Consider the following 27,426-nt stretch of genomic DNA (forward strand, 5'->3'; position numbering starts at 1 on the left):
AACACAGTCACTCCGATCCTACTTTATCCAAAAGAGCTTTGGCTCTAAGAAAGTATAGCTATTAGGTGATTTGCTCCATGGAAAATACTCAATACTATGGGGATTAGATTGGGCATTAACAAGCCTTGTCCATTAATTCCATGAATCTTCTTCATATGAACGAAATTGTGTTACAAGTTAATCTTGACTTTGACCTTTGGCCTTGAATTTGTGAGAGTGATAAAACCGAGCTTTTTAAATAAATAAATAATTACATTTAAATTAAATCATTAAGATAATTAATTTTTATTATTTTATTAGCAAAATATTAACTTTTAAATAAATAGAAATAAAAATAATTTAAATAAATAATTTAAAATAAAATTTTATTAATGTCTTTTGTTTTTATGTCACCTACTTTATACATACATGCATACATACTCAGTACAGTAGGAATATTTACATACATGCATGCAAATATGTATATACATACTCAGTATAGTGGTTGTGTATGCATGCATGCATCATCATTCCCCTCTCGCAGAACACAGTTCTTAAAGAATAAAAGAGAGGAAATAAACAGTTCAGCAAAGATAAACATGTGAATAAAGTCTAATATGGTGTGCAGTATTCCATCCCTAAGTCTTCCATTAATCTAAAGAAGATAGGGAAATGCCTTTTCTTGTCTCTTCTGGAGCCAAATCTGGTCAATAGAGTTTCGGTTTTTTTGTTGTTCTTATTCTTTTCATTTATATTATCATAGTCCTTGTTTACATTATTTTTCTAGTTCTACCTTGTACTAGTTTATATGGGTCTCCCCACGCTTCTTGGTATTCATTGTATTTTATTGTGTCTGACACCACAGTAAGATTCCACTCCATGTACCACAGGTTATGTGGCCCTTCCTCATCTGATGGCCAGCTATTTTCTTTTCAGTTCTTGACTACTACAGAAAATGCATTATAAATATTTTGATGTACATGGATCCTTTCCTTTTGTCATTGACATCGCTAAGTTGTATGCCTAGTATGAGAAATTTGGGATCAAAGCATATGAATATTTTAGTGACTTTCTTTACATAATTTCATACTGTTTTCCAGAAAGGTTAGTCCATTTCACAGCTTTGCCAACAGTGCGTTAGTATGCTTTTCTACAGTGGATTTTTATAAAATGCCATCTACAAACAAATGTGGCACCACCAGCTGTGTTCTGTATGAAATTGTTAATTTCACATTACTAAAAATTTTAGGTAGGATAATTGTGTTCCATCAGAAAATAAAACCAAACCCTATTCAGAAACCATGAATTTTTCCTTAGCCTCAAGTTGAAGTGCTATCAGAAGAAGAAGGAGAAGAGGAAGAAGAAGAAGAAGACATACTGTCTTTAGCAGAAGAAAAATACAGGCCTGCTGCACTTGAAAAGATGATAGCCTTAGTTGCTCTTTTAGTTGAACAGTCCCGCTCAGAAAGGTAAAAAAATTTGGACACACTTAAATTATTTTTGATCCAGTTCCTTCAGTATGTTTTAGTCAGTGAGTGTTATGCAATTTTAATAATAGTTTTGGAATGCTATTCAAAAATCAGGTTGTTTCTGGGGCCAGTTCCTTCTGTATCAAATCAGATTTCTTTAAGCATATCCTAGGGAGCTCAAAATGTTTTTAAAACATCTTGGTGGGTATAAAGTAGGTAGAGAATAACGGAATCTTCAGAGATTTTTATAGGTAGTCTTTCAGTTAATTCTAGTGCTAGGACAAAAGGATTAATCATTGTTCTGCAGTGGTGGATTAGGGAAAGGGAATTCATTTCAATCTGTTTTTCTTTTTGTTTTAGGCACTTAACATTGTCTCAGAATGATATGGCAGCATTAACAGGCGGAAAGGTAAAGTAATCTCTGAAACATTTTGAGGGGAAATATAAATAGGATATTTGACAAATAATATTGCTTTCAAAATTAATAACATTACTTTTTACAGGGATTTCCCTTCTTGTTTCAACATATTCGTGATGGAATCAATATAAGACAAACCTGTAATCTGATTTTCAGCCTTTGTCGATATAATAATCGACTTGCAGAACATGTAAGTGCTGAGAAATACTGACTTACAAAGTAATAGAGAGGCTTTTTAATATTTTAAGAAAAATTTTAAAAATCTTTCTTTCTCTTTTTTTAAGATTATTTCCATGCTTTTTACATCCATAGCAAAGCTTACACCTGAGGTATGTACTAAATAATTTTACAAGCATGAATAAAAAATTAAAGGAATCACTAAATCTGCCCTCAAAAAATTTTTTTAAGCTGTTCTCAAAGAAAAATATGTATATTAAGGCTTATTATATTTTTAACATTGTGGTAAACCTATCATTAAAGGAAATTAATTTTAATAAACCAAATTACCTCCCTATCTATATCAGTTACTAGATGTCTTATTTTATTATTCCCACTGTTCTTTTAAATGTAATTTTATGCAAAAAATAAACAGAATGATTTGGAGCAGTTCTTGAGACAATATAGTAAAGCCAAATACAGTCACTTAATAACAGGGAGAATTTGTTATTACCTGTGCAAATGTTAAAGTTGCCATGACATTCTGGACTTAGTTTATTGACAGTTGCAAAACTTTGACACATAGGTTTATCTCCATTTACTTATTTGTTCTGCATATCACATCTTACACATAAAGTACTGTGTTAGGACAGATATCTAATTGAAGAGTGCTTAGTATATGGTGGTGGTTGTGTTTTTGTTTTTGTTTTTTTTAACATAAAAATAAAATTTCAAATTGATCAGAATATGTAGACTTTCCCTGATTGAGTTGCAGGTGCAATTTTCTTGACTTTCAGCTAATTGTACAAAGAGTTTCAGTGTGCATTAGTGGAGAAAGTACACAAATCCTGAAGAATGGAAGAAATATTTAAAGAATAAATAATGTCTATGCTACGTAGACTGTTTCTAAATAATAAGGATTAAACATTAATTTTTTTTTAAATAAGGTAACTATCTTGACTCTAAAACCTAATAGACATTAACAGTGACAATTTTAGACCATTTTCATTAATGAATAGATTTCTAAAATAATAAAGTACATATTAGTAAAGAGAATACAGCAGCAACTCACCATCATCAAGTAAGATTTATACCAGGAATGCAGAAATTGTTTCGTATTAAGAAAACAATCAGCATATAATAGTCATCATGGTGTAGGAGAAAGATGGCCATACTTGGAGTAAAGAAGTAAGGAGTAAGGAAGACCTGAGTTCTAATCTTACCTCTGCCATTAATAACTCTGTGACCCTAGAATATGACTCTAGAATAGACTCAGGGCCTGAGTCTCCTCATCTCTAAAATGGGGATAATGATATCATCTATCTTCTAGGTTTATTATGAAGATGAAATGCAATAATGTCCATAAGTAGTGAAGTAGATAAGACGTGGAGTCAAGAAAACCAAAGTTCAAATACAGATTCAGATGCTCACTAGCTATGTGACTGTGGACACTCTCTTAATTTCTTTCTGACTCAGTTTCTGATCTGTAAGATAGGAATACTACCTCCTGTAAGATAGCAACTACCTCCCTAACTTGTAGTAAGGATAAAATGAGGTAATATTTGTAAAGCACTTTGCAAACCTTAAAGTGCTACATGAATTCTGCCTATTATTATATGTATAAAATACTTTGCAACCTTAAAAAACTATATAAATGTTAACTCATAATATATGTTAGACACCATGTGAAAAATAAAGTGTTTGGCCACAATATGTAGAATGAGAGGGCAAATTAAGTGAAATCATTCTAGAAACTTTCTAGATGGGCTGGAAGTAGATTGTGAAATGCTTAAAATCTCAAACTAAGGAGTTTATATTTTATCTTAGAGGCAGTAGGGAGCCATTAAAGCTTCTTGAGCATGGGAGTCATGTGCTTTTGGAATATTAGTTTTGCAACTGTGTGGAAGATAGTCAGGGGAGAGACTGGAGGCAGGCAGACCAATTAGGAGGCTATAACAGTAATCCAGGTGAGAGGTCATAAGGGCTTAAACTGTCATCATGACCATGGCAGTGAAGAAAAGGCAATGGTTAGCAGAGGTATAGAAGCAAAATTGACAAGACTTGGACAGTTTATTGGTTATAGAGGGTGAGAAAAAGTGAATGATTAAGAGCCTAGGTGACTAAAAGAATGGTGGTGCCCCATATAGAAACAGGGAAGTTAAGAGGAAGGAGGAATAGGTTTAAAGGGAAAGAAACTATTGTCTTGGACAGTTTGGCTTTGGATTGAATATGGAAAATCCAAGTGAATATGTCCAGCAGGAAGTTGGTATTGTGGGACTGGAGCCCTAAAGAGTAGAGATCTATATATGTAGATAGAGGAGTCATCTGCATAGACATAGGAGAACTGATGAGACCATCAAGAGAGAGTATAGAGAGGAGAGGGCCTTGTACAGATCCCTTGGGTATATGTTAGCAGCATAATGTGAATAACAGGAAGATTTTGAAGGAGTATTAGAATAAAGAACAAATTAGTATCCCAGGAACCCAGAGAAGAAAGATGGGGGAGAGGGGTGATACCGATCAGCAGTAACAGATGCTGCAGAAAGGTCAGGAAGAATGAGGACTGAGAAAAGGCCATTCAATTTAGCAGTTAAAAGATCATTGGCAGCCTTGGAGTGAGTCGTTTCAGTTGAGTGGTGGGATTGAATACAATCTTCCAAGGAACTGAAAAGTGAATGGGCTGTGAGGAAGTGGAGGCAAAGGAAGGAGCGAGCATTTTATAAGAGTTTGGCTGTGAAAGGGAGGAGAGATACAGGATTGTAGTTTTAGGGAAGGGTAGTGTGGAGTAAAACATTTTTTAAGAAGAGTGGAGATCTGGGTGTATTGTCGGCATGGAAGAAGGCAGTGGATAAAGAAAGAATGAAGATGATTGAGGGAAAGAGCTCTCATGGGAGACTAGGTGGGGTGGTGTCAGATACTAGTAGAGAGGTTGGACTTGGCAAGAGTGATGAAGTAGATTGTAAAGGGAGGGGAGGGTGGTGCAGTGATGTGCAGGTTTGAAGTGTAGTTTTGGAAAAGAAGAAACTCAAAACAGAGGTCCTGGATTTTTTTTTTTTAATTTTATTTATTTTGAATTATCAGCAACCACTTCCATAAGCTTTTGAGTTTTGAATTTTTCTCCACCTCCCTCCCCAAGACAGCACACAATCTGATATAGGCTATACATGTACGTTCCTATTAAACATACTATCACATTAGTCATGTTGTAAGGAAGAATTAGAACCAATAGGAGGAACCACAAGAAAGGGGAAACAAAACAAAACAGAAGAAAAAATTCAATCCAATTCATACTTGTCAATTTTCTTAAAATAGCAAGTAACAAAATTCATTGCTGACAGACTTGTGGAGAAAAGGTACCATCATACATTGCTAATGAAATTGTATCTCCAACATTTAGCACAGTGCCTGGCATATAGTAAGTGCTTAATAAATGCTTGTTGATGGACTGATGGACTATGCACTTTGATAGGGAGATAGAGTGTGATGTAAGAAGGAATATCAAGAAGACCAGTATCACTGGATCATAAAGTATGTGGAAAGGTAGGTAAGGGTCAGGTTATGAAGAACTTTAAAAGCCAAACAGAATTTTATATTTGATCCTGGAGGTGATAGAGAATTACTGGAGTTTGGGGGATAGTTGAGATGGGGGGACATGCAGAGGTCATTTAATCAAACCTACACTTTAAGAAGGTTGTTTTGGCACTGGAGTGGATAGATAAGAGCCTTGAGGCAGGGAAACCAACCAGAAGGCTTTTGTAGTAGTCAAAGTATGAGGTGATGAAGGCCTGTACCAGAGTGGCAGCAGTGTTAAAGGAGAAAAGGAAGAGTATATTAGTTGTGTCGTGAAGGTATAATCGACAGGCTTTGGTAGCAGATGGGGTAAGAGGAGTGAGAGAGAATGAATTGAGGATGACCCCTTAGATTGTAAGTATGGATGATTAGGAGTGCCCTAGGTGGCAATATGGAAGTTAGGAAGAGAGGAGAGTTTGGGAGGAAAGAGAACAAATTCAGTTTTGAATATTTAGTTTAAGATCTCTACAGGATACCCAGTTTGAGATGTCCAATAGACATTTGGAGAGTCAAGACTGGAGATCAAAAAAGAAGTTAATTCTGGATGAATAAATCTGAGAATCATATGCATACCATCAGACTCAAATATGTGTGTATATATGTGTAAAATCATTCTATACATACTTCTATTTATCAGTTCTTTCTCTGGATGCCTTCATATGTCCTTTGTAGTTAATTTGAGTATTTATAATAATCAAAAAGACTTCTTTACTAAAACTTTTCTTAAAACAGTATCTGATGGGGGGAGGGGGAAAAGGGAAAAAAAGAAATTTACATGGTAACTTTATATATTTAAAAGGAATAGCAAATTGTACCTAATAGATAAGCAGTTTCATGTGCAATCATCTCTTTTCTTATACTTTGTTATGGAAATGCTTGTTTTACTCCATAAAATAAAATTTAAATTAAAATCATCTGCATAGAGATAATTGTATCCATGGAGCTGATAGGATCACCAAGTAAGATAGTATAATGAGTGAGGAGACAAGAGCCCAAGGACATTTTTAGGGGATACCCACAGTAATTGCATGTGATCTGGATGAAAATCCAGTGAAAGAGACTGAAAAGGAGGGATCACTTAGGTAGTAAGAGAACCAAGAGAGAAAGTAGTATTGCTAAAACCTAGAGAGAATAGAATAAAGAGCAAGGGTGATAAGTGGTATCAAAGGTTTCAGAGATAGAAGGTGAGGATTGAGAAAAGGCCATTAAATCTGACAATTAAGTTATCATTAGCAACTGAAGATAGACATTTCAAAGCCTGACTCCAGAGGGTTTCAAAGAGAATAAGAAGCAGAATTGGAAGTCCTAATTGTAAATTGCTTTCTGAAGAAACTTAACCCCAACAGGGAAGGGAATTGTAAGACAATAGCTATGTACTAGTTGTTTAACCATTAGCAGGGTATTTTTTAATGTCATTTTCTTTCTTTCAGTGCTGTAGGCAGCTCTCTGAGACTCAGAGTTGTGAAAAGTATTCCCAGGCTTCGTTGGTTGTCAGCATTTACAACCAAAATGTAATTACAAGTCCAGGCCAAAAAAAAAAAAAGAAAAATTATTCACAAGGCACTCTCCTGGTGCTGCAAATGTATATAGAGATAAATGAACTCACAATGGAAGGCGATTTAAGCTAATAAACTATTTTATGTACGTGTGTGTGGTATGTGTTAATATACATACATCGAATACATTCTTACATATAATTAATTTTAAATGTATACTTGTTTGGTTATGTTATTTAACGTTTAAGTGTTTATAAATAAAAATGTATAGGTTTTATTGTGTATGTGTTGCAGGCTGCCAACCCTTTCTTTAAATTATTAACTATGTTAATGGAATTTGCTGGTGGGCCTCCAGGAATGCCACCCTTTGCATCTTATATTCTGCAGCGAATATGGGAGGTATGTAAAAAAAGTTGGTTTTAGATTTTCTTTTTTTTTTTTTTTCTTCAGTCACTTGACTTTTATAACTTAGTTATTGTTATCCCATACTTTGGCACCTAAAAATAGATGAACTTGACTGGGCTAAGAATGAAGATAGAACTGTGAAAGAAAGATCAGTGCCATCTTATTAATGGCTTAAATCAAAGAACATGATTTCTCTGGGTGATGCTTGGGACTCCCAGCGCCAACCATAAAAATTGGAGAGGTATACCCAGCTAGACTTCCCATTTGTTTCCTCTTTTATCCTTTGCTAAGTGGTCATTTATTCACCTGTCAAATGAGAAATTCTTCATTATATGCCTTCTACTGTCAGAAATAACAGGAAAGAAATTGAATTTAAAAACAAACTTAGGTGAGACCACTCTCAAATATGACCTATTTAGTAATCTTCTTAGTTTAAAATATTTAAGTAAATGTTCTCTTTATAGGTGCAAATAAAAGCAAATAAAAAATCTAATAACTTGTATTATAATGTGTGTGTATATATATTATAATGTATTAAATACATTAATTTCTAACCTTTTCTTTAAACTTGCTTAATACTTTTCTCCTTTTATTTTGTTTGTAGGTGATTGAATATAACCCTTCTCAATGCCTTGATTGGTTGGCAGTACAGACACCCCGCAACAAATTGGCACATAGCTGGGTGCTCCAGAATATGGAAAATTGGGTTGAGCGTTTTCTTTTGGCACATAATTATCCTCGAGTCAGAACTTGTAAGTTAAAAATTTTTTTAAATAGCAAACGGCAGATTTATGGAAATGTACTGAGGGTATGGACATATAGACAGCGTTTTACGAGGTTAAGTGGGTATAGAGGATTTTTTATGCAGAGATATGACCATAGTGGAGGGGGAGAGATGAAAAGAGAGAGAGAAGCATTTATTAAGTGCTTACTATGTGCTAACCATGCTGTAATAGAAAGAATACAGTCTAGAACCCACGTCATGTAAAGAGTATTTGAAGAAACTGGAGATAATTAGCCTAAAGAAGGGAAGGGTTGACATACTAGTTATATTCAAGTATTTTAAGGTAGTCATAGAGAAAGTAAACGTACATTGTTCAAAGGAAAACAGTACAACAAATGTGTGAAAGTTCCAGAGTTCAGTTTCTACACAATTTAAAGGAATTACTATTGACAATCATTGGACAGCTTACAACTTCCTTATAAACCCTCCATCATTTAAAATATTTCGGTAGAACGTGCATAATCTTCTTTCAATGATATTGAAGGGGTCCCATGTTTGATTACATGACTTCTATTGCCCGGTCCAACATTCTGTGAATGAGGGGAGTAAAATTTCTGTCAAGTTGAAGTACTGGAGCAGGGGTTTTTCACTATTTTTATATCATGGACCGTTTTGGCAGTATGAAGCCTATGGGACCCCTTCTCAGAATAATGTTTTTAAATGCATAAAATAAAATACATAGGGTGACAAAGGAAACCAATTATATTGAAATGTCATCAGAATTTTTTTGGAAGTTCATAGACCCTTTCCCCTTCCCTCTCTCACAAGGTCCCACTAGAGTTGGAAAAACTGAGTGATAAACTAATGTTTACCTTTTTCCAGTGGGCATGATTGGGCTTATAGCCAAAGCTGCTTCCCCATTTTCTTGCTTCTGTCAGTATTACTATTGACAATGCATGAATAACAGTAATGCCATAAAGAAAGGTACCTAATCCCATTGGGCCTACGAGGACAAAGGATTTTGAAAATGCTGTATTTCATTGTGTCCTTCAGTAAACATTTTAGTATTTATGAAATGACACCATAATTTCTGTTTTGCAGCTTCTTTTTTTACTCTTTTAATTTTTTGTCTCATCATGATATGTTTTGTGAGGCTCTGACAATTTGTTTTCTATCTTCTAGCTGCTGCTTATCTTCTAGTATCTTTGATCCCAAGCAATTCATTCCGTCAAATGTTCCGGTCAACACGGTCTTTGCATATCCCGACACGCGACCTGCCACTCAGTCCAGATACCACAGTAGTTCTGCATCAGGTCTACAACGTGCTTCTTGGCTTGCTTTCCAGAGCCAAACTTTATGTTGATGCTGCTGTTCATGGCACCACAAAGTTGGTGCCCTATTTTAGTTTCATGACATACTGTCTCATCTCCAAAACAGAGAAGCTTATGTTTTCCACATATTTCATGGACTTGTGGAACCTTTTCCAACCTAAACTCTCTGAGCCAGCAATAGCTACCAACCACAATAAACAAGCTTTGCTTTCTTTTTGGTACAATGTATGTGTTGACTGTCCAGAGAATGTCCGCCTTATTGTGCAGAACCCAGTGGTAACCAAGAACATTGCCTTCAATTACATCCTTGCTGACCATGATGATCAGGATGTGGTGCTTTTTAACCGTGGGATGCTGCCTGCCTATTATGGCATTTTGAGGCTGTGCTGTGAGCAATCACCTGCATTTACCAGACAGCTAGCGTCTCATCAGAATATTCAGTGGGCCTTTAAGAATCTTACACCACATGCTAGCCAGTACCCTGGCGTAAGTAAATTGATTTTCTGCCTGTATTTTCAAATTTAGAGTCTGTTACTTGTTTAGATATGTTTTATTAGAAAGTGGTAGTTATTAACTAAATGTCTTTAAAGTAATTGTATTTTCTTATACTTTGTAAAATTATGTCACACAACTATAATACCATTTTTGATGACTCATTCCAGGATCCTTTAAAGGGAATTATTTATGTAAACATATCTAGTCACATTGTTCAGATCTAATGAAATGTGAACTAGAATATCACCTACCTGTGTTGCCTTTGGTTTTAGTAAACTAGTTTCCATTATACTTACTTAAATAATAACTTAATAGCCCAGTGCAAGCTCTGTTAGCAATATCCAATGAAAGAAGGAGAGTAGTACCTAAATCCTTGTTTACTTCTTTGTAATGTTAATTGTCTTTAATATAAGTGAAATTTTCATGAATATGGTATAGGGATCAATATGGATCATCTGCAGAATATAGTTTTGAAAAAGTCTCTCAAACTTTTTCATAAAAGAGGAAAGAGATAGAAAGATGAGAAAGAGATGATACTAAGTAGTGAAAAAAATTAAGCTGAGTCTTTTTCTACAGATAATTAGGCTACTGCAGTCATATTTCGAGTCTTGAAGTAGGAAAATATTATACTGGATATTACAATGTAGAGCTTACATAAATAAGAAAAATGATAAATTATCTGAGTTATTTTCCATAACATTGTTCATTAATAGAATTTTTCTTTGGTTACCTCCCTTTAAAACATGAGTATTATTGTTATAAGTGAATACTACTTTAAATACTGTTTTCACATATTATCTTATTTGCTCTTTTTTGGCCCCCCAATAAGCCAATAATGCTTTGAGAGGGCCAAAGTAGGAATCATCCCTATTGTATACATAAGAAATCTAAGGCTCAGAAAAGCTAAATAAATGGCTTGCATAGCTAGAATGATTGTACAAGTTGTTATTTAAAAAAATATGGGGGGGCAGCTAGATGGCGCAGCGGATAGAGCACAGGCCCTGGATTCAGGAAGACCTGAGTTCAAATCTGGCCTTGTACACTTGACACTTAACAGCCGTGTGACCTTGGGCAAGTCACTTTACCCCATTGCCTCACCAAAAAAAAAAAAAAAAATGTGAAAATGAGTTACATAGTGAAGATGCATGGGCTTGAATCCAGGCCTTGAAATTCAAATCAGTATATTCTTTTCACTATGCTATACCATCACATAAGGAAAAAATGGAATTACTGTCATTGTCATTGCTATCCCTTTATTTATAAAACTCAGTTAAATTCAATCATCTCTAACTCAATGACTTAAAAGTGTTATAGGTTGATGATGTCAACTCCATTGCTAAATTGGGAGCTTGGGTTTCTTACATTTATTTTGAATTTCAGTTTATCTTCTCTGAACCCCGTCATTTTTTGCTTGTTAGCGTGCTCTCCCTCTTCCCATTACCATATCCTTTACTTCACTTCTGTATTTGTTGTATCATCTCAGTAGAATGTTAGGTCCTTGAATAATAAATATTATACCCTCACAAGTATATCGTTTCATTGCTTTTTAATTATTTTCACTCATTTTATGGGTGTGAGGTGGTAAAACAAATTAAAACACCATCAAGTTGCAATTTTCAGCTTTGGTTATTAGTGAAGATGAGCATTTTTTTCAAATTTTTATTAATAATTTGTTTCATTTCTCGAAATGTTTATACATTTTGACCATTTATCCATTATATAATGGGGATTACTACTATGACACTTTAACAGTCCTGCCATTTATATTTTCCTCAATTTTTTATTATTCTTTTTTGTGTTAAAGAAACTTTATTTTCATTATGTCAAGTCCATCAGTTATGTACCTAATAGAACGAATTACCTTTTATTTGTTGAATTGAAAGAATTAACCTCACCTCCACATTTTTAATATTTTATTCTGTTTTCTTCCCTGTTTTAAAAAAAATTGGGGGTGGGAGGTTATGTTCAAATCTCTTCCAGCTGGAATTCATTGGAGTATGTAGTGTAAGATGAAGGTCAAGATCTCTTTCCCAACAGATTAACATCTAATTTTCTTGTTTTTGTTTTTTGTTTTTTGTTTTTTTAGTTCCAAATTCTCTTCCTCCTCCTTCCCCCAGCCAAATGAGATGGCAAGAAATATAAAACCTATTATAAAAACATATTGTCTTGCCAAAGAATTTTCTGCATTAACAATGTTCCCCATGCCCCAAAAAAAGAAAAATAAGAAAATATGTTTCAGTTTATATTCTTAGTCCATCAGCTCTATCAGAAAGTGAATAGCATGTTTTATTATGAGTCCTATGGAATTGTGGTTGGTTATTATGTTGATCAGACCTACTAAATATTTCAAAGGTGATGATTTTACAATATTGCTATTACTGTATAAATTATTCTTCTGGCTCTGCTCACTTCACTTTACATCAGTTTGTATTAAGTGTTCTCAGATTTTTCTGAAACCATCATGCTCATCATTTCTTATAGCACAATAGTATTCCATTATAATCATATACCACAACTTGTCTTGCCATTCCTCAGTTGATGGGCATCCCCTCAATTTCCGTTTTGGTTTTTTTTTTTTTTTTGCCACCATGAGTTGCCATAAATATTTTTGTACATATAGGTTCTTTTCCTTTTCTTTGCTCTATTTGGAATACAGATCTACTATTGGTTTGCTGAGTTAGAATGTATGCAGTTTTAAGGCCTTTTGGACATAGTTAATTCTTTTCCAGAATCGTTGGGTCAGCTCACAGCTCTGCCAAGGTACATTAAGTGTACCTGTTTTCTCAAATCTTTTCAAGCATTTGTCATTTTTTGGGGGGTCATTTTAGCCAATCTGATGAGTGTGTGGTAGTACCTCAGAGTTGTTTTCATTTGCATTTCTCTAACAATTAATGATTTAGAGCATTTTTTTCATATGGCTATTGATAACTTGGATTTCTCCCTCTAAAAACTGTCTATCCATCACTTAGAAAATGGCTCTTATTGTAAATTTGACTTAGTTCCCTGTGTGTGTGTCTATATACATGTATATAGACACACACATATGTTCTCATTTGCTTTTGTATATCATGTCCCTGATCTGTAGCAAATCTTTTTGATGATTACAGCTTTGTAGTATAGTTTGAGATCTGATACTGCTAGGACCTCTTCCTTTTTTTTCTATTGATTTTCTTTATGTTCTTGACTTTTTGTTCCTGCAGAAAAATTTTGTTGTTTTCTAGCTCTGTAAAGTTATTTTTTGGTAATTTGATTGATATATACTGAATAAGTAAGTTAATTTAGGTAACATTGTCCTCATTATTATTGGCTTAGCATATCCATGAGAAATTAATATTTCTTTATCTTTTTTTGCGCTTTATTTTTTTATTAATTTATTTTGATTTATCAACAATCACTTAGATAAGCTTTTGCGTTTTAAATTTTTCTCTTAAATTCTATAAAAATTTTAAATTCTCATTAAATTTAGAAATTAATATTTCTTCAGTTGTTTAGATCTGTATTGGGATAAAGAATGTTTTATAATTGTATTCATATACTTACTGTCTGTGTTGTAGAAAGTAAACTTGTAAGTATTTTATACTGTCGTTAGTTATTTTAAGTGGAATTTCTCTTTCTATCTCTTATTGTTGAGTTCTGATGGTAATAGACAGAAATAGTTATGACTTGTCATGCATATTTTATATCCTGCAACTTTGCTGTCATTGTTATTTGTTAGTTTTTTAGTTGACTCTCTAAAGTTTTCCAAGTAAATCGTCATATCATCTGCAAAAAGTAATAGGCACATCTTCAGTTTCTATTTCTTGTCTTATTGCTGTAGCTAGGATCTAATACAATATTGAATAGTAGTGATGATAAAGGACATCTTTGCCTCAGCCCTGATATTTTTGGAAAGGCTTCTTTCTAGCTTATTCTCATTAGAAATAATGGTTGTTCCTGGTTTAGATAGATACTTCTTAGCATTTTAAGGAAAGCTCCATTTATTTCTGTACTTTCTAGTGTTTTTAACAGGAGTGGGTAGTTTTGGTGGTTTGATATGGCCCTGAATAAATAAATCAAATTTAGGTAGAATTGTCTTTTTTATTTTATTGGCTCAACCTACCCATAAGCAATTAGTATTTCCCTACTTGTTTAGATTTTACTTTATTTGTGTGAAAAGTGTTTTGCAATTGTCTCCATATAGTTTCTGGGTTTGTCTAGGCAACCTTGATAGACTTTCAAGTATTTTATATTGCTTGCAGTTATTTTAAATGGAAGCTTTCTTTCTATCTTTTGCTGCTGGATTTTGTTGGTAATATGTAGCCATGCTGATGATTTGTATGGATTAATTTTATATCCTGTAACTAACTTTGCTGCAGTTAATTATTTTAACTAGTTTTTTAATTGATTATCTAGGTCTGTAACTATGCCATCACTGGAAAAGAGTGATAGTTTTGTTTCTTAATTTCCTGTTTTAATTCCTTCGGTTTCTTTTTCTTCTCTTGTTGCTACAGCTAGCATTTTGAGTACAATATTGAATGGTAGTGGTGATAATGAGCATTTTTGCCTCACCCTGATTTTATTGGGAAGGAGTCTAGCTTATCCCAGCTACCACCTCTAGAGAAAGAACCAGTATAATCTGAATGCAGATTGAAGTGTATTTTTTTTCACTTCATGATTTTTTTCATTTTTCTTCTTTTGATCAGTGTCTTCTTCACAGCATGACTTTTACAACAATGAAGAAATGTTTCACATGATTGCACATGTATAACCTACATCAAATTGCTTGCTGTCTCAGGGAAGCGGGATATGAGGGAGAGAGATAAAAAATTTGGAACTCAAATTTTAAAACATGAATGTTAAAAATTGTCTACATGTAATTGGGAAGAAAAAGTCAAATATTATTAAAAAACAAAAAGAGCTACTATGGTATTCCTGATGAAAACAGAGCTGAAGAGATGCTATATAACATTCAAACCCAGGACTCAAGAGAGGTATAAAAAGGAGATAAGTGAGAAACCGGTTAAACTATTTATGTTCTAGTTGGGGACAGGATATATGTAATCTCTCAGAACTTTATCATCACCAGGGCTGTTAGAGGGAGGGATTCACAAGTGAATTCTACCAAACATTTAAAGAATAACTAATTCCAATACTATATAAGCTATTTGGAAAAACAGGCAAAGGAGTCTTACCAGATTCCTTCTACAACACAAATATAGTGCTGATACCTTAAGTAGAAACAGCAAAAACAGAGAAGGAAAACTATAGACCAATTTCCCTAATGAATATTAATGCAAAAATTTTTAACAAAATACTATAGCAATATAGCGCAAAGATCATACATTATGACCAAGTGGGATTTATGCCAGGAGTGCAGGGCTGGTTCAGTATTAGGAAATCATATGATTATCTCAATAGATGTAGAAAAGCTTTTGACAAAATACAACACTATTAAAAACACTAAAAAGCATAGGAATAAATGATAAGCGATATCTATCTAAAGCCATCTGCAAGCATCTGTAATGGGGAAAAAATGAAGTGAAAAATAATATACTTCATTCTGCATTCAAGATTGCATTGGTTCTTTCTCTAGAGGAGATAGCATGTTTCATCATGTTGGAATTGTCTTGGATCGTTGTATTGCTGAGAATAACTAAGTCAATTCATAGTTCTTCATCGTACAATATTCCTGTTACTGTCTATAGTGCCCACTTCACTTGTATCAGTTCATGTAAGTCTTTCCAGGTTTTTTTTTTGCAGTCAGGCTGCTCATCATTTTCTTATAGCACAATGATGTTTTATTACAATCAAATACTGCAACTTATCCAGCCATTCCCCAGTTGATGGGCATCCCCTCAATTTCCGGTTCTTTGCCGCCATGAAAAGGTGCTATAAATATTTTTGTACATGTGGGTCTTTTTCCCTTTTTAAAAAATCTCTTTCAAAAACAGACATAATGGTATTGCTAGATGAAAAGGTATGTACAATTTTATAGCCTTTTGGGCATAGTTCCAAATTGTTTTCCAGAATGATTGGATCAGTTCACAACTGCACCAACAGTATGTTAATGTCCCAATTTTCCCACATCCCCTCCAGCATTTGTCATTTCCCTTTTCTGTCCTGTTAGCCAATCTGGTACATGTGAGATGGTACCTCAGAGTTGTTTTAATTTGCATTTCTCTAATTAAAAGTGATTTAGAGCATTTTTTTTTTCATATCACTATAGATAGCTTTGATTTCTTCATTTGAAAACTGCTTGCTCATATCCTTTAACCATTTGTCAATTGGGGAATGACTTGTATTCTTATAAATTTGACTCAATTCTCTATATATTTGAGAAATGAGGCTTTTATCAGAGATAACTTGCTACAAAATTGTTTCCCAGCTTTTTGTTTTCCTATTAAGTTTTGTTGCATTGGTTTTGTTTGTTCAAAAACTTTTTACTTTAATATAATCAGAATTATCCACTTTGCATCTAGTAATGCTTTCTATCTGTTGTTTGATCACAAATACTTCCCTTCTCCATAGATCTGACAGGTAAACTATTCTTTCCTCTCCTAATTTGCTAATGGTATCATCCTTTATGTCTAAATCATGCACCCATTTTGATCTTATCTTGATGTACAGTGTAAGATGTTGGGGTGCGAAAACTCAAAAACAGTATGGCAGAAACTAGGTATAGACCAGGGGTGGTCTATACCAGGTGGTTGAGGCCATAGGTTCCCCACCCCTGGTCTATACCTAGTTTCTGCCATACTGTTTTCTAGTTGTTTTGTTTTTTTGTTTTTTAATTTTTAATTTTTAGGCAGTTTGGGGCTGACTTGCCCAGGGTCACACAGCTAGTAAGTGTCAAGTGTCTAAGGTCAAATTTGAAGTCAGGTCCTCCTGACTTCAGGTCTGGTGCTCTATCCACTGCGCCATGTAGCTGCCCCTGTTTTCTAGTTTTTCCAGCAGTTCATAGTAGTTCTTTAGGATTCTTTTTATATTTACTTATTCTTCTAACCTGTTTTGGGCTTTGTTTGGTTCTTTTTGTTTCTGGGGAGAGGGATTTTGTTTCCCCTGAGCTTCTGTCCTTTTATGTCCTTCTGCTACTTTCACACCTCAGTCTAGGGTCCTGCAATTTTTCAGTACCTCCCCAGTGATCTGGGGAAAAGTTTCTTCATTGTCTTCTTGGTCTGAGCTTTGCTTTTGATATTATTGTTGTTGTTGAGGCAGTTGGAGTTAAGTGACTTGCCCAGGATCACACAGCTAGTAAATGTCAAGTGTCAGAGGCCGCATTTGAACTCAGGTCTTCTTAACTCTAGGTCCATTCCTCTATCCACTGTGCCACCTAGCTGCCCCCCCTCTTTTTTGTTGTTGTTGTTGTTGGTTTGTTTATTTAAAGATAAAGTAAATGAAACTCATCAACTGATTTTTAAATTAAAAATCTTCTTCGACTTGCTACCATAAGTTTTAGAAACTAAGAAAACAGTGTGGGGCAAAGTGACCAAGTGGAGGTGGGTAGGAGAAGATGACATCTCAGCCCTGGGGCCAAGGGGGATTCAAGTAAATCTTATATTTGCAGCTCACAAGGCAGGGAAACTCCTGCTAAGTGACCAAAAGAAAGAAAGTCACTTAACACCCCTCCCCCAGAACAACAAGGCGTCTTGAAATCTCAGTTTCCTGGAGAAGTTTTGTCGTGTTGTAGGCAGGAGTTTATGTCTGTTGGCTTTTGTAAGTTGAGTGATAGTAGACTTGTGCACTCAGTCACTGTTAGCCTGCTTGGAGGTTCTGCAGGTTCAGGATAACTAAATTGCAAGCCTTTCTTTGGTCTTGGTCACCTGTTCTGGTTGTTACACTGAGGTTTTATATTCTGAGGCTCGAGGTTAGAAGTGAATGCTACTCTCTGCTCCTGGGCTAAGAGCCACATTCTTAAGTTCTGGAACTTGTTCTGTGCTCAGTCCTCAGCTTTGACTCCCCATCGTTTCCTTTCCACCCTAGATCTGTGACTGAGAATTGGGTAATGGGTAACAGAGCTGCCCATTGGCTTCTCTTTTTGCTTCAGCACTAACTAGTTCAGAGGCTCTGGGTTCTCTTTCTGCCATGGTGCTTCCTGGTGTTTAGTCTTGGCTATGTCCCTGCCACTGCACCTCCTGGCCAGCTTCCACCCCAATATTGACAGACTTTTCTGTCTTCCTAAGCTGCCTGTGCTAGAAAAATGACTCCCTGTGACTTTTTTCTTTACTTTCTTGTTCAGAATTTCGTTGTTGGAGAGATCTGATGGGAAATTAAGGCAAAAATCCTTCCTCTCACTCCGTCATCTCAACTATACACTGGAGAATCAATTTTCCAAAGTACATTTGCTAAATTAATGAATTCTTTCAGCTTTTAATCTCTAAAGGTTTATTAAACACTAATCTTTCACATATAATTGTTTGAATCCATCACAGTGTCGGTTCTTTTCCACTGATCTATTGTTAACTCAAAGAGTTCCATATAAACTTCATTATTTTTCCAGTTTTATTTTTAAAATTCTCTTAATATTTTGATAATATTACATATGTAAATTAGTCTAGAAAATATTGTAATTTTTCCTATATTAATCCAACCCATCCATATACATGAGATGTTGTTTTAGTTATTTAGGGATTTCTTTTTCTTGGTCATTCTTTTTTTATAGTTGTTTTTATATAGGTATTGTATATTCCTAGGTAGGTAGGTTAATTATCAAATACTTTAAAAGTTTTATTATTGTTAAAAGGGTTTCTTTTGTGTGTTGTATTGTATTTTTATTAATAGTAAATAATAATGAAGATTTTTTTAATTCATTTTTAATCCTGCAATTTAGTTGAATTATCTCTATGGTTTGGCTTTTTTTAATGTACAGTTATGATTATCAACAAGTGATCTCTTCCTTTCTAATATTAATCCTGTCTTATTTTAGTCACTAGATTTCTATTTCAAATGAAAATGGTGAGAGTAGGTATCCTTTATTTGTGCCTGTTTTAGTGGGAATGCTTCTAATGCTTCTTTGTATATTATATTAGCCCTTGTTCTAAAGTATATACTTGTGATGGATAAAAATCCCCCTTTACCTATTCTTTTTAGTATTTTTATCATTCATGTATGTTAGAATGTTCTTTAGAACATTCATGAATGTTTATCACAGGTTTTTCTCCATCTATTGACTTAACTATATAGATTTTTAAAGAGTTTTTTTGTTTTATGTTTTATTTTGTTCATGTCATTTTTCGATGTTGAACCAGGAATTACACATAATACTGTTATTCCTGATGCAAATTTTTTATTATATTTTGATGACTTACATCTTCTTTTTTTGTATCTATATTCATTAGGAAGATTTGCCTGTAATTTTTTTAGTGTTACCTTTACTTGATTTTAAAATTATACCATATTTGCTTCATAAAAAGTATTGCTTGTATTATGCTCCATCTTTCTATATATTTTTGAGAAGCTTGAAAGAATTTTGTTGTGCATCTGTATAGGTTAGGTATTGTTTTATGGGGTAATTCTTTAATGACTTGTCTTATTTCTTCCTCTGAGAATTAGTCTGTTTGAATTTCTAATTTCCTGTGGTTTTGGTTTTAGTAGATATTTATATTTTTGTGTAATTATCCATTTTCTTTAGATTTTCTAATTTATCAAATATTAGGAAATAAGCTGTATTATTCTTGATTCCTTCTGTGATCTTTCCTTTTTCCTTTGTAATTTTATGAATTGTATTTCTACTTTTTTGCTAAATACGTGTTACTTTCATTATTTTTTTTTAAGTCCAAGCTTTATTTAAAAATTCATATATCTGATTCTCTAGTCTATTTCTCCCCTCTCTTTAATATTCACTGCTTTTTTTTAAACTTGCTTTTACATTGTTTTGTTTAAAAAAAAAAAGTTCTTGGCCACAGACACATGATACCCACTAACTGTGTGACCCTTAATGCCAATTGACTCACAAAAACAAAGATCTTTGAGTAAAATCTTTTTTTTTTAATGTAAGGATTTATGTAAGAACAGTTTCTGTTGGGTCCCATAGGTTTTGATATATAAAATTATCATTGTCTTTTAGCTTCTAATTTTTCAACATTTCCTGTTCAACCTAATCATTAACAAATTTTTAGTTGCAATTTTATAACTTTTGCCTATGTTATTTTTATTCAGTTCTAATTTTGTTGCATTCTGATCTGATAATATGGTATGTATAATTTTTGCCTCTTTCTCCTTTGCTTTTTTAGGCGGTGGAAGAATTGTTTAACTTAATGCAATTGTTTGTAGCTCAGAGACCAGATATGAGAGAGGAGGAGTTAGAAGACATTAAACAATTTAAGAAAACAACTATCAGTTGTTATTTACGTTGCTTGGATGGCCGCTCCTGCTGGACAACTTTAATAAGGTTGCGTTTTTTTTTTTTAAGTGTTTTTAATGAAACCAAAATGATCACACCCTTCATTTAATAAAAATTCATAATTGACGGTAATACCTTCAGGTTGTTGGAGATAAATAATTTAGTTTGAGAATGTTTAATATCCTAAAACATTTGTCAAGATAATTCCCTTCATTTGATTATATTATTAGCAGTAATTATATCTGTTTTTCTGAAGTTGAGGATACTTTATATAGTAATTTAGTCACTTGAGGAACAGGTACTCTTTCAAATACAAAGCATTCTAATAATGTTTTAATTTGTAATAAAACAGAAAAATGAAAAAAATGTTATGTTGCCTGTTAGTATTTTAGACTTAAAAGTTAATAAATTCCTCAAAAAGAACCATCTTTGGGGGCAGCTAGGTGGCACAGTTGATAGAGCACTGGCCCTGGAGTCCAAAGGACCTAAGTTCAAAACCAGCCTCAGATACTTGTCACTTCCTAGCTATGTGATCCTGGGCAAGTCACTTAACCCCAATGGCCTCACCAAAAAAACAAAACAAACAAACAAACAAACAAAAACCCATCTTACTCATTCTCTTGATGTATGTGACAAATGTTCAGACTAGATTTCTAAAGCTAACAAATGAGTTCTATGTTATGCAAAAATGTTTTTTCCTCACGTAATTTTTCAAAGACTTTAATTAATAGCTAGTTCCATTTAGATTTACCAGCCTAAGCAAAAGAATATTGGCAGATCATTTATTACTCCCATGCCCTATCGTTTCCTGAGAATAGGCCTGAGAAATAATAATATTTTCAAGTATATAAGTGAATGTTAATTGTCTCTCTTGGTGGATGTGTGTATAAATATTTATAATTAATTTGATAATAATTCCTCCTTGAAGACCTAATCTACTTTTTTACTCTCTGGACAGTTAGGTTATAATATACTTTCTTGGACTACTTCTTGATTTACTGTGGACTGGTAGTTTATTCTTCTGTTTGTGGGAGAAAATAATGTGTAAAGATTTCCAACTTGAGGAGAAAGTTAATATGAAAAAATAGTCTTGAACTCAAATATTACCAAACTCAAATACAATTGGGGAATGAGAGGTATTGATACAGGAATGTGAAAACTAAAGATCTTGTTCTTGCTCTACTTGGCAAGTCACTGTCCTTAATTTCCTTGTATCTGAAATAAGAAAATTGGATTAAGATCCCTTTCTGGTCCCTCAGATTCTTTGTTTCTAATATAATTTTTTCCCTCAGTCTAAACCAGTGGTTTCATCAATCCAGGGGAACTCCCAAAGTGTAAATTCTCTCTAGTTATACAGATTGTCAGCCAATCTCCAGCTGACAGGCTTACAGAGTTGCTTGGGGGCACTGAGGCGTTAAGCAGCATGCTCTTGATCACAAAGCCAGGATTTAAGGCCAATTCTCTTGCCACTACTCCAATTTGCCTTTCATTCAGGTTCTTAGAATCTATGAATTGAGCATCCTAGCCCAACTGAATAAAGACCAATATATAATTTTTAATGACTTAACATTTAATAATTAAAAAGGAAGAAGCAGGAATGCTTTGATTAGACTCATGTGACCCATCAAACAAAGTTACTTTCCTTATTCTTTGATATGTGGTGCATGCTATGGAGCTTTTTGAAGAAAAAAATTATTATAGCCTTTTAATCTCAACCTCATATACTGTTAATTTAGATGAAGAAAAAACAGGGCAGGGCCTTATGTACTGAATCACAAGCCCAGTATTAAAGATGTCTAGATTAGTAATCCTGTGTTTAATGAGTGAAGGTAATTGGGCTATGGTGAATATGGTGAGTTAAGTTATTGTGGTAATAATGTGTTATGCATGCCAGCCTACCAACTACCCCCACTCAGGTGCTCAATTAAACACCTGAATATGTAAAATTATTATTTTTAGTATAATAGGCTTTTAAATACTTTACTCCTCAAAAAAGAATTAATGCTACATTTCTCTTTATTTGAATTATCTGTACACATAAGCAATATTAAGTATGCAGATACCAAGTCTTGTAGGCAGTTTTGTCATTAATATTTGAAAGCTATTTACCAGTATTTGCAGTAATTAGGGATTTTTTTTTTTACCCACTGTTAGCTATAAAAATCCTGAGATAACCTCAAGAACTATGTGTTTAATCTAAGTTATGCTATTCTCTTCTCAAATGGGCTAAGGAAAGAGCAGCCCTACCCATCAAAGGCAGATGGTTGCAATGAGAAAAACAGCAGGCAGAGGCCAGTCCTGTGATTTGCACTTGGGAAAATGGATGCCTGAAAAGGGTCCCTGTGGATTTGCACTTTCAGGAACCCCTGGCTTCTCAACACTCAATTTCTCCCCTCTGTATAACTCCATGTACCTCCCTGGAGCTCCAGGTTCCTCCTACGTCCCTGTTCTCAGCCTGAGGTCATAATGATATGGAGGTTGAAGTGTTTCCATCCATGCCACCAAGACTATATTCAACAAAGAGTATGTTCCTTGACATCCAAGTTGGATTCTGTATTTATATTTTTACTCTAGAAACACTAATAGTTAGATTCTGTAATACTATTTTTAGTAACTAAGTTACTTTAGTCATCTAAAGGAAAATAGTAAATGGGTTAAATAAGCTTTGGTGAGTTGTACTAAGAAGCATATTTAACTTTGTTTCTATGGAAAAATCAATTCTAAATTGCCAGGGAACTTTTGGAATACAATTTATCCATAAATTTGGTTTTGCCTGTATGTTTTTTTTCCCATAGTACTTGACAGGGCTTCATTTTTATTCTCACTTAATCTTCATACAATTCTTGCAAAACAATATTACTTCCTATAGGTATGGAATTTGAAATGCAATGATTATTTACTTAAGGTCGCTTGTGAGTCCAGGAGGAGAATCCAGCTAAGTAATCTTAAACTGAAAGTTGTACTTTGTTAAAATAAATGAAAAGTCTCAAAAAGTTTTTAAAATATTTTTCTATTCCTCCAGTGCCTTCAGAATACTATTAGAATCTGATGAAGATAGACTTCTTGTTATATTTAACCGAGGATTAATCCTGATGACAGAGGTATGTATATATGTTTTATACATATATGTGTGTGTGTGTGTGTATGCATGTAGATGGCATTTTCCAGAAAACAAAGGGTTATTATCAACATTCCTTGTTTGAAAATGTGTTTTGTGTTCTTGTAGGAAAAATTATATTGTAAAGTAATAATCCTTTAATTGACTAACCTGTGAATCCTGATTTATTACAAATATAATTAAATAATTATGACTTATTTTAATGCTTTTTTCCTTTAGTTTGATTTTTATTTAATTTTTATTTTAAATTAAAATGCATTTTAATCAACTTTTGAATTTTATGAAGTGATGTTTATCTCATTCTATTTTTTTCCCCCTAGAACAAGCCTGTTAATAGCCTGGGTATATTTATTGCTCTATTTATAGATGAATAACTTATATATAAAGAGTTTAAGTGATTTACCTTATTTGTGATGCGTGTTATGTCATTTTATATAATAGAAGATCAGAACTGTGAGTTAGGATCATCAGAGATAACAGTGGAAGAACACTACTGTTGAAACAAAGAGAAAAAAAAGAAATGAGACATAAAAACAGTAAACTAAGTGGAGGGAAACAGTCCTTTTTTTCAGACCTTTCTCACTACTGTCCTCTATTTTGGGAGCTGTGGACAGCCTAGTCTTCAATCTTCTTCATAGCTACTAGAATGTTAAATCCCACTTTGCATTCTTTTTACTTGCTTCTCTACTGTTTTCTGCTCCTTTGTTATCCTTTAAAGAAAAGAAAGAAGCACTGACTCTAATCTACAGAATTATATCTGAATATTCTTTTTTTCCCCCCAGCATCCCTCAGAGCAGATGCACTGTACTTCTGTGGATCACTAAGATAAACAGTGAAACTCTAATAGTGCTATAAAAATAAAGTCATTGTCATAATTTAAATACATTGTTTTCCATTCTCTATAGTCATTCAACACATTACACATGATGTATCATGAAGCCACCGCATGCCATGTGACTGGAGACTTAGTAGAACTTCTGTCCATATTCCTTTCAGTTCTGAAGTCGACACGCCCTTATCTCCAGAGAAAAGGTTTGGTATCATTGTCTATTTTCACTTAGTTAATTTCATGAAAGAAAATAGATTGATTAGCCTTGATGTAGCTTAACTACTTCCAGACGAAGTGGGAACAGAGAAGATACCGTCCTGAAACGTCTATAATGTCAGCCAGGAATTGTTAGAATTGTCCACTTGTGTTGTTTGCTCTCTCCTTGCTTACAGGAAGGGAATACCACTTTTTTTCATAAAGTCATAGGCAAATGGTAACTCTTGTGTCTAATTTACCAGTTGGCATAGATTTTTTCTGGCTATAAGAAAAATCACTATCAGAATAGATTTATTTCTTCTCCCTGTATGTAACTTAAGCATTACATTTCCTAGAAGATGTCATTAATGAGATTCATCCCTAAAGCATGGATTAAAAGAAATGCATCAAATTTAAGTTTCAGCAGTACACATCTCATGAAAGTATTAAGCCTTTCTCTTCAAAAGATGTTCCTGGAGTTCCTTTGAAAATGTTCAATGTTAGCATTTTATTTGCAAAAGAAAAAGATTGTCAGAAAGTTATATTGTTTTGTATTTCATGGTATTTTGACGTATATTTTGTTTACAGATGTGAAACAAGCATTAATTCAGTGGCAGGAACGAATTGAATTTGCCCATAAGCTCTTAACTCTGCTTAATTCTTATAGTCCTCCAGAACTTAGAAATGCATGCATAGGTAAGTTACCTGAAAGGGAATCATCTGTGTGCTAAAAAAAGTGAAGAGACTATTTCTTTGTACATTACTATTCAAGTAGTAGTATGTCAGGATGATATCAGATTGGTTCAGTTTAGTTATTATTAACCACTTTTTAAATTTAATTATTTTTTATTGTTCATTTAAGAATAGCACTGACCTGGGAACTCTAAATTCTAATGCTTCCCCAGTCACACAGTCATTTGACTTTGAACATTGCCTGTATTATGGACAGACTTTCCTAGAAGGCTCTTGCCCACAATCTTCTGGAATAGCCTGTAATTTTTACATGCTTTCAATGGCAGTAAAAAACAGTAGTAGCGCCATACCCCAAGATACTCTGCATGGCATCATGGGATTCATTCAGACTGTTTTTTGGAAGTTGTCCAACCTGGTTAGAATCCTAAAACACAAGATTATCTATTAGTTTAAAAAACTTTCTACACAAGATTTATTTCCCAAAACCTGAGGTCACTGACTTAAAGCCCACAATATCTCTGAAGTTTCCATAAAGTCATTAACATGTTTTAGAGGTTTTCCTTATTGTAGTTTCCTATTTGAGACTGTTTTATCAGAGTAGAAGCATTCATTCGTGTTATGTTTTGTTGTGCCTAACAGTTATGCTAATCCAGGACTTTACCCCAAAAAGTTTTCTCTCAACAGCGGGAATGAATAGTTCTTTTCCCATCATCTTTGACTTCTTTAGTTATTAATCTAGTTTGGGAATTCATAAATTTGAAGCATCTAGCAATACATGTGGTTTTCTCATGCCCAAACTGAATTTTTATTTTCAGATGTCCTTAAGGAACTTGTGCTTCTGAGTCCTCATGATTTCCTGCATACTCTAGTTCCATTTCTACAGCACAACCATTGCACATATCACCACAGTAATATCCCAAGTATGTACATATATAGCATGATGTGCTTCTGTTTGGCATTTGATCTTTTTGGACACTAAAAACTGTTAAGTTTCATATTTTCCGTATATCTTTTTCTACTCCTTTAATATCCTAGTGTCACTTGGACCTTATTTCCCATGTCGAGAAAATCTCAAACTAATGGGAGGGAAAAGCAATATCCGTCCACCACGTCCTGAACTTAATATGTGCCTCTTGCCCACAATGGTGGAAACCAGCAAGGTATGTTGGAATGCAGGAAAAATACGTTCTTCTAGATCAAGATTTTTCACATTGTCCCCTTTGGAAGCATCATTTCAATTGAACTAATATTTATTGAACTCCTACTATGTACAAGGCACTGTGCTGGGCACTGCAGAGTATCCAAAGATAAGTAACACAACAGTCTGTGTCTTAAATGGGCATATTAAATGGACTGAAATGTTCATTTTTGTGCATTTTAAGTAAATAAGATTTATTTACATTGTTTTCCTTTTAGTGCTGTGAAATAAGGAGCAGAAGTAGTTGGTTTTGAAAGTAGAAGAAACATTTTTAGCATGCTTCATGTGTCATCCATAGCTCAACCATGATTGGGGGCTATGGTTCTTAAACCCAAAATGTCAAGTAGGTTGTTATCACCTTTCTCAGTAAACAACCTTTTCAGCAATTAACTTATGTCACTGTATACTAAATGATATTCTAGTGGTCTGAGAAGAATTTAATATGGTTGATTGATAAAATCATTATTATTACTTTTTTTCTGGTCTCTGTCTTCAAAATATATATATGCTGAAGGTTAAAACAGATAGAGAGGATCTAAACACCTGCCATGCATGCTTCTCTTCCTACCCAACTATACTTGTTATTTAATTTTTCTTCCTTTACTTCTCCATACCCATGCTTACCCTTTTTAACCTTTGGAGTCTAGTTATGATAGAGAAGTTGTTATGGGATCTAGTTTATAAATTGAATAGTGACTGCCATATAAATATATAAATAACTCGGGGTTAATTTCAAAAAAGTTAATTGAGTTCTTCTGTTGATTTTTGTACATAGGTAACTGAAACGACAGATTTAAATTTTACTTACTATTCAGTATGTAGGAAAGAATAGGTACTTGTAAATGACAAGGCCACATTGATTGCTCACTGAAATAAGCTAGAATTAACTAATGTCAACACAGTGTCAGTGGAATTTGGGGATTTTTACCACGTTCTTATTATAATTTATATCAATAATATCAATGAACTTAATACTTTAGCCACATACTGTCTTCCATTTATTATACAATTTAAGTGCAACCGTTTTATCAT

The 27,426-nt window shown here is 33.8% G+C and overlaps 1 protein-coding gene across 3 annotated transcripts in view; it reads left to right on the forward strand.

The window, feature by feature from the left end:
• The window catches only part of USP34 (ubiquitin specific peptidase 34), a 317,492-nt gene that overhangs the window by 275,521 nt on the left and 14,545 nt on the right, over positions 1 to 27,426 (forward strand). For all 3 annotated transcript variants that reach the window (XM_027865141.1, XM_027865140.1, XM_027865142.1), the window contains 13 exons: positions 1,297 to 1,448; positions 1,809 to 1,857; positions 1,952 to 2,056; positions 2,151 to 2,195; positions 7,383 to 7,487; positions 8,098 to 8,245; positions 9,400 to 10,034; positions 20,252 to 20,409; positions 23,384 to 23,462; positions 24,385 to 24,511; positions 25,092 to 25,199; positions 26,012 to 26,116; positions 26,232 to 26,356. In XM_027865141.1, coding sequence (XP_027720942.1) covers positions 1,297 to 1,448; positions 1,809 to 1,857; positions 1,952 to 2,056; positions 2,151 to 2,195; positions 7,383 to 7,487; positions 8,098 to 8,245; positions 9,400 to 10,034; positions 20,252 to 20,409; positions 23,384 to 23,462; positions 24,385 to 24,511; positions 25,092 to 25,199; positions 26,012 to 26,116; positions 26,232 to 26,356 — 1,941 coding nt within the window. The remainder of the gene's footprint in view (positions 1 to 1,296; positions 1,449 to 1,808; positions 1,858 to 1,951; positions 2,057 to 2,150; positions 2,196 to 7,382; positions 7,488 to 8,097; positions 8,246 to 9,399; positions 10,035 to 20,251; positions 20,410 to 23,383; positions 23,463 to 24,384; positions 24,512 to 25,091; positions 25,200 to 26,011; positions 26,117 to 26,231; positions 26,357 to 27,426) is intronic.

The sequence above is a fragment of the Vombatus ursinus genome, unplaced genomic scaffold (assembly GCF_900497805.2).
Source record: "Vombatus ursinus unplaced genomic scaffold, bare-nosed wombat genome assembly UNPS02014778.1, whole genome shotgun sequence".
Taxonomy (NCBI): Eukaryota; Metazoa; Chordata; class Mammalia; order Diprotodontia; family Vombatidae; genus Vombatus; species Vombatus ursinus.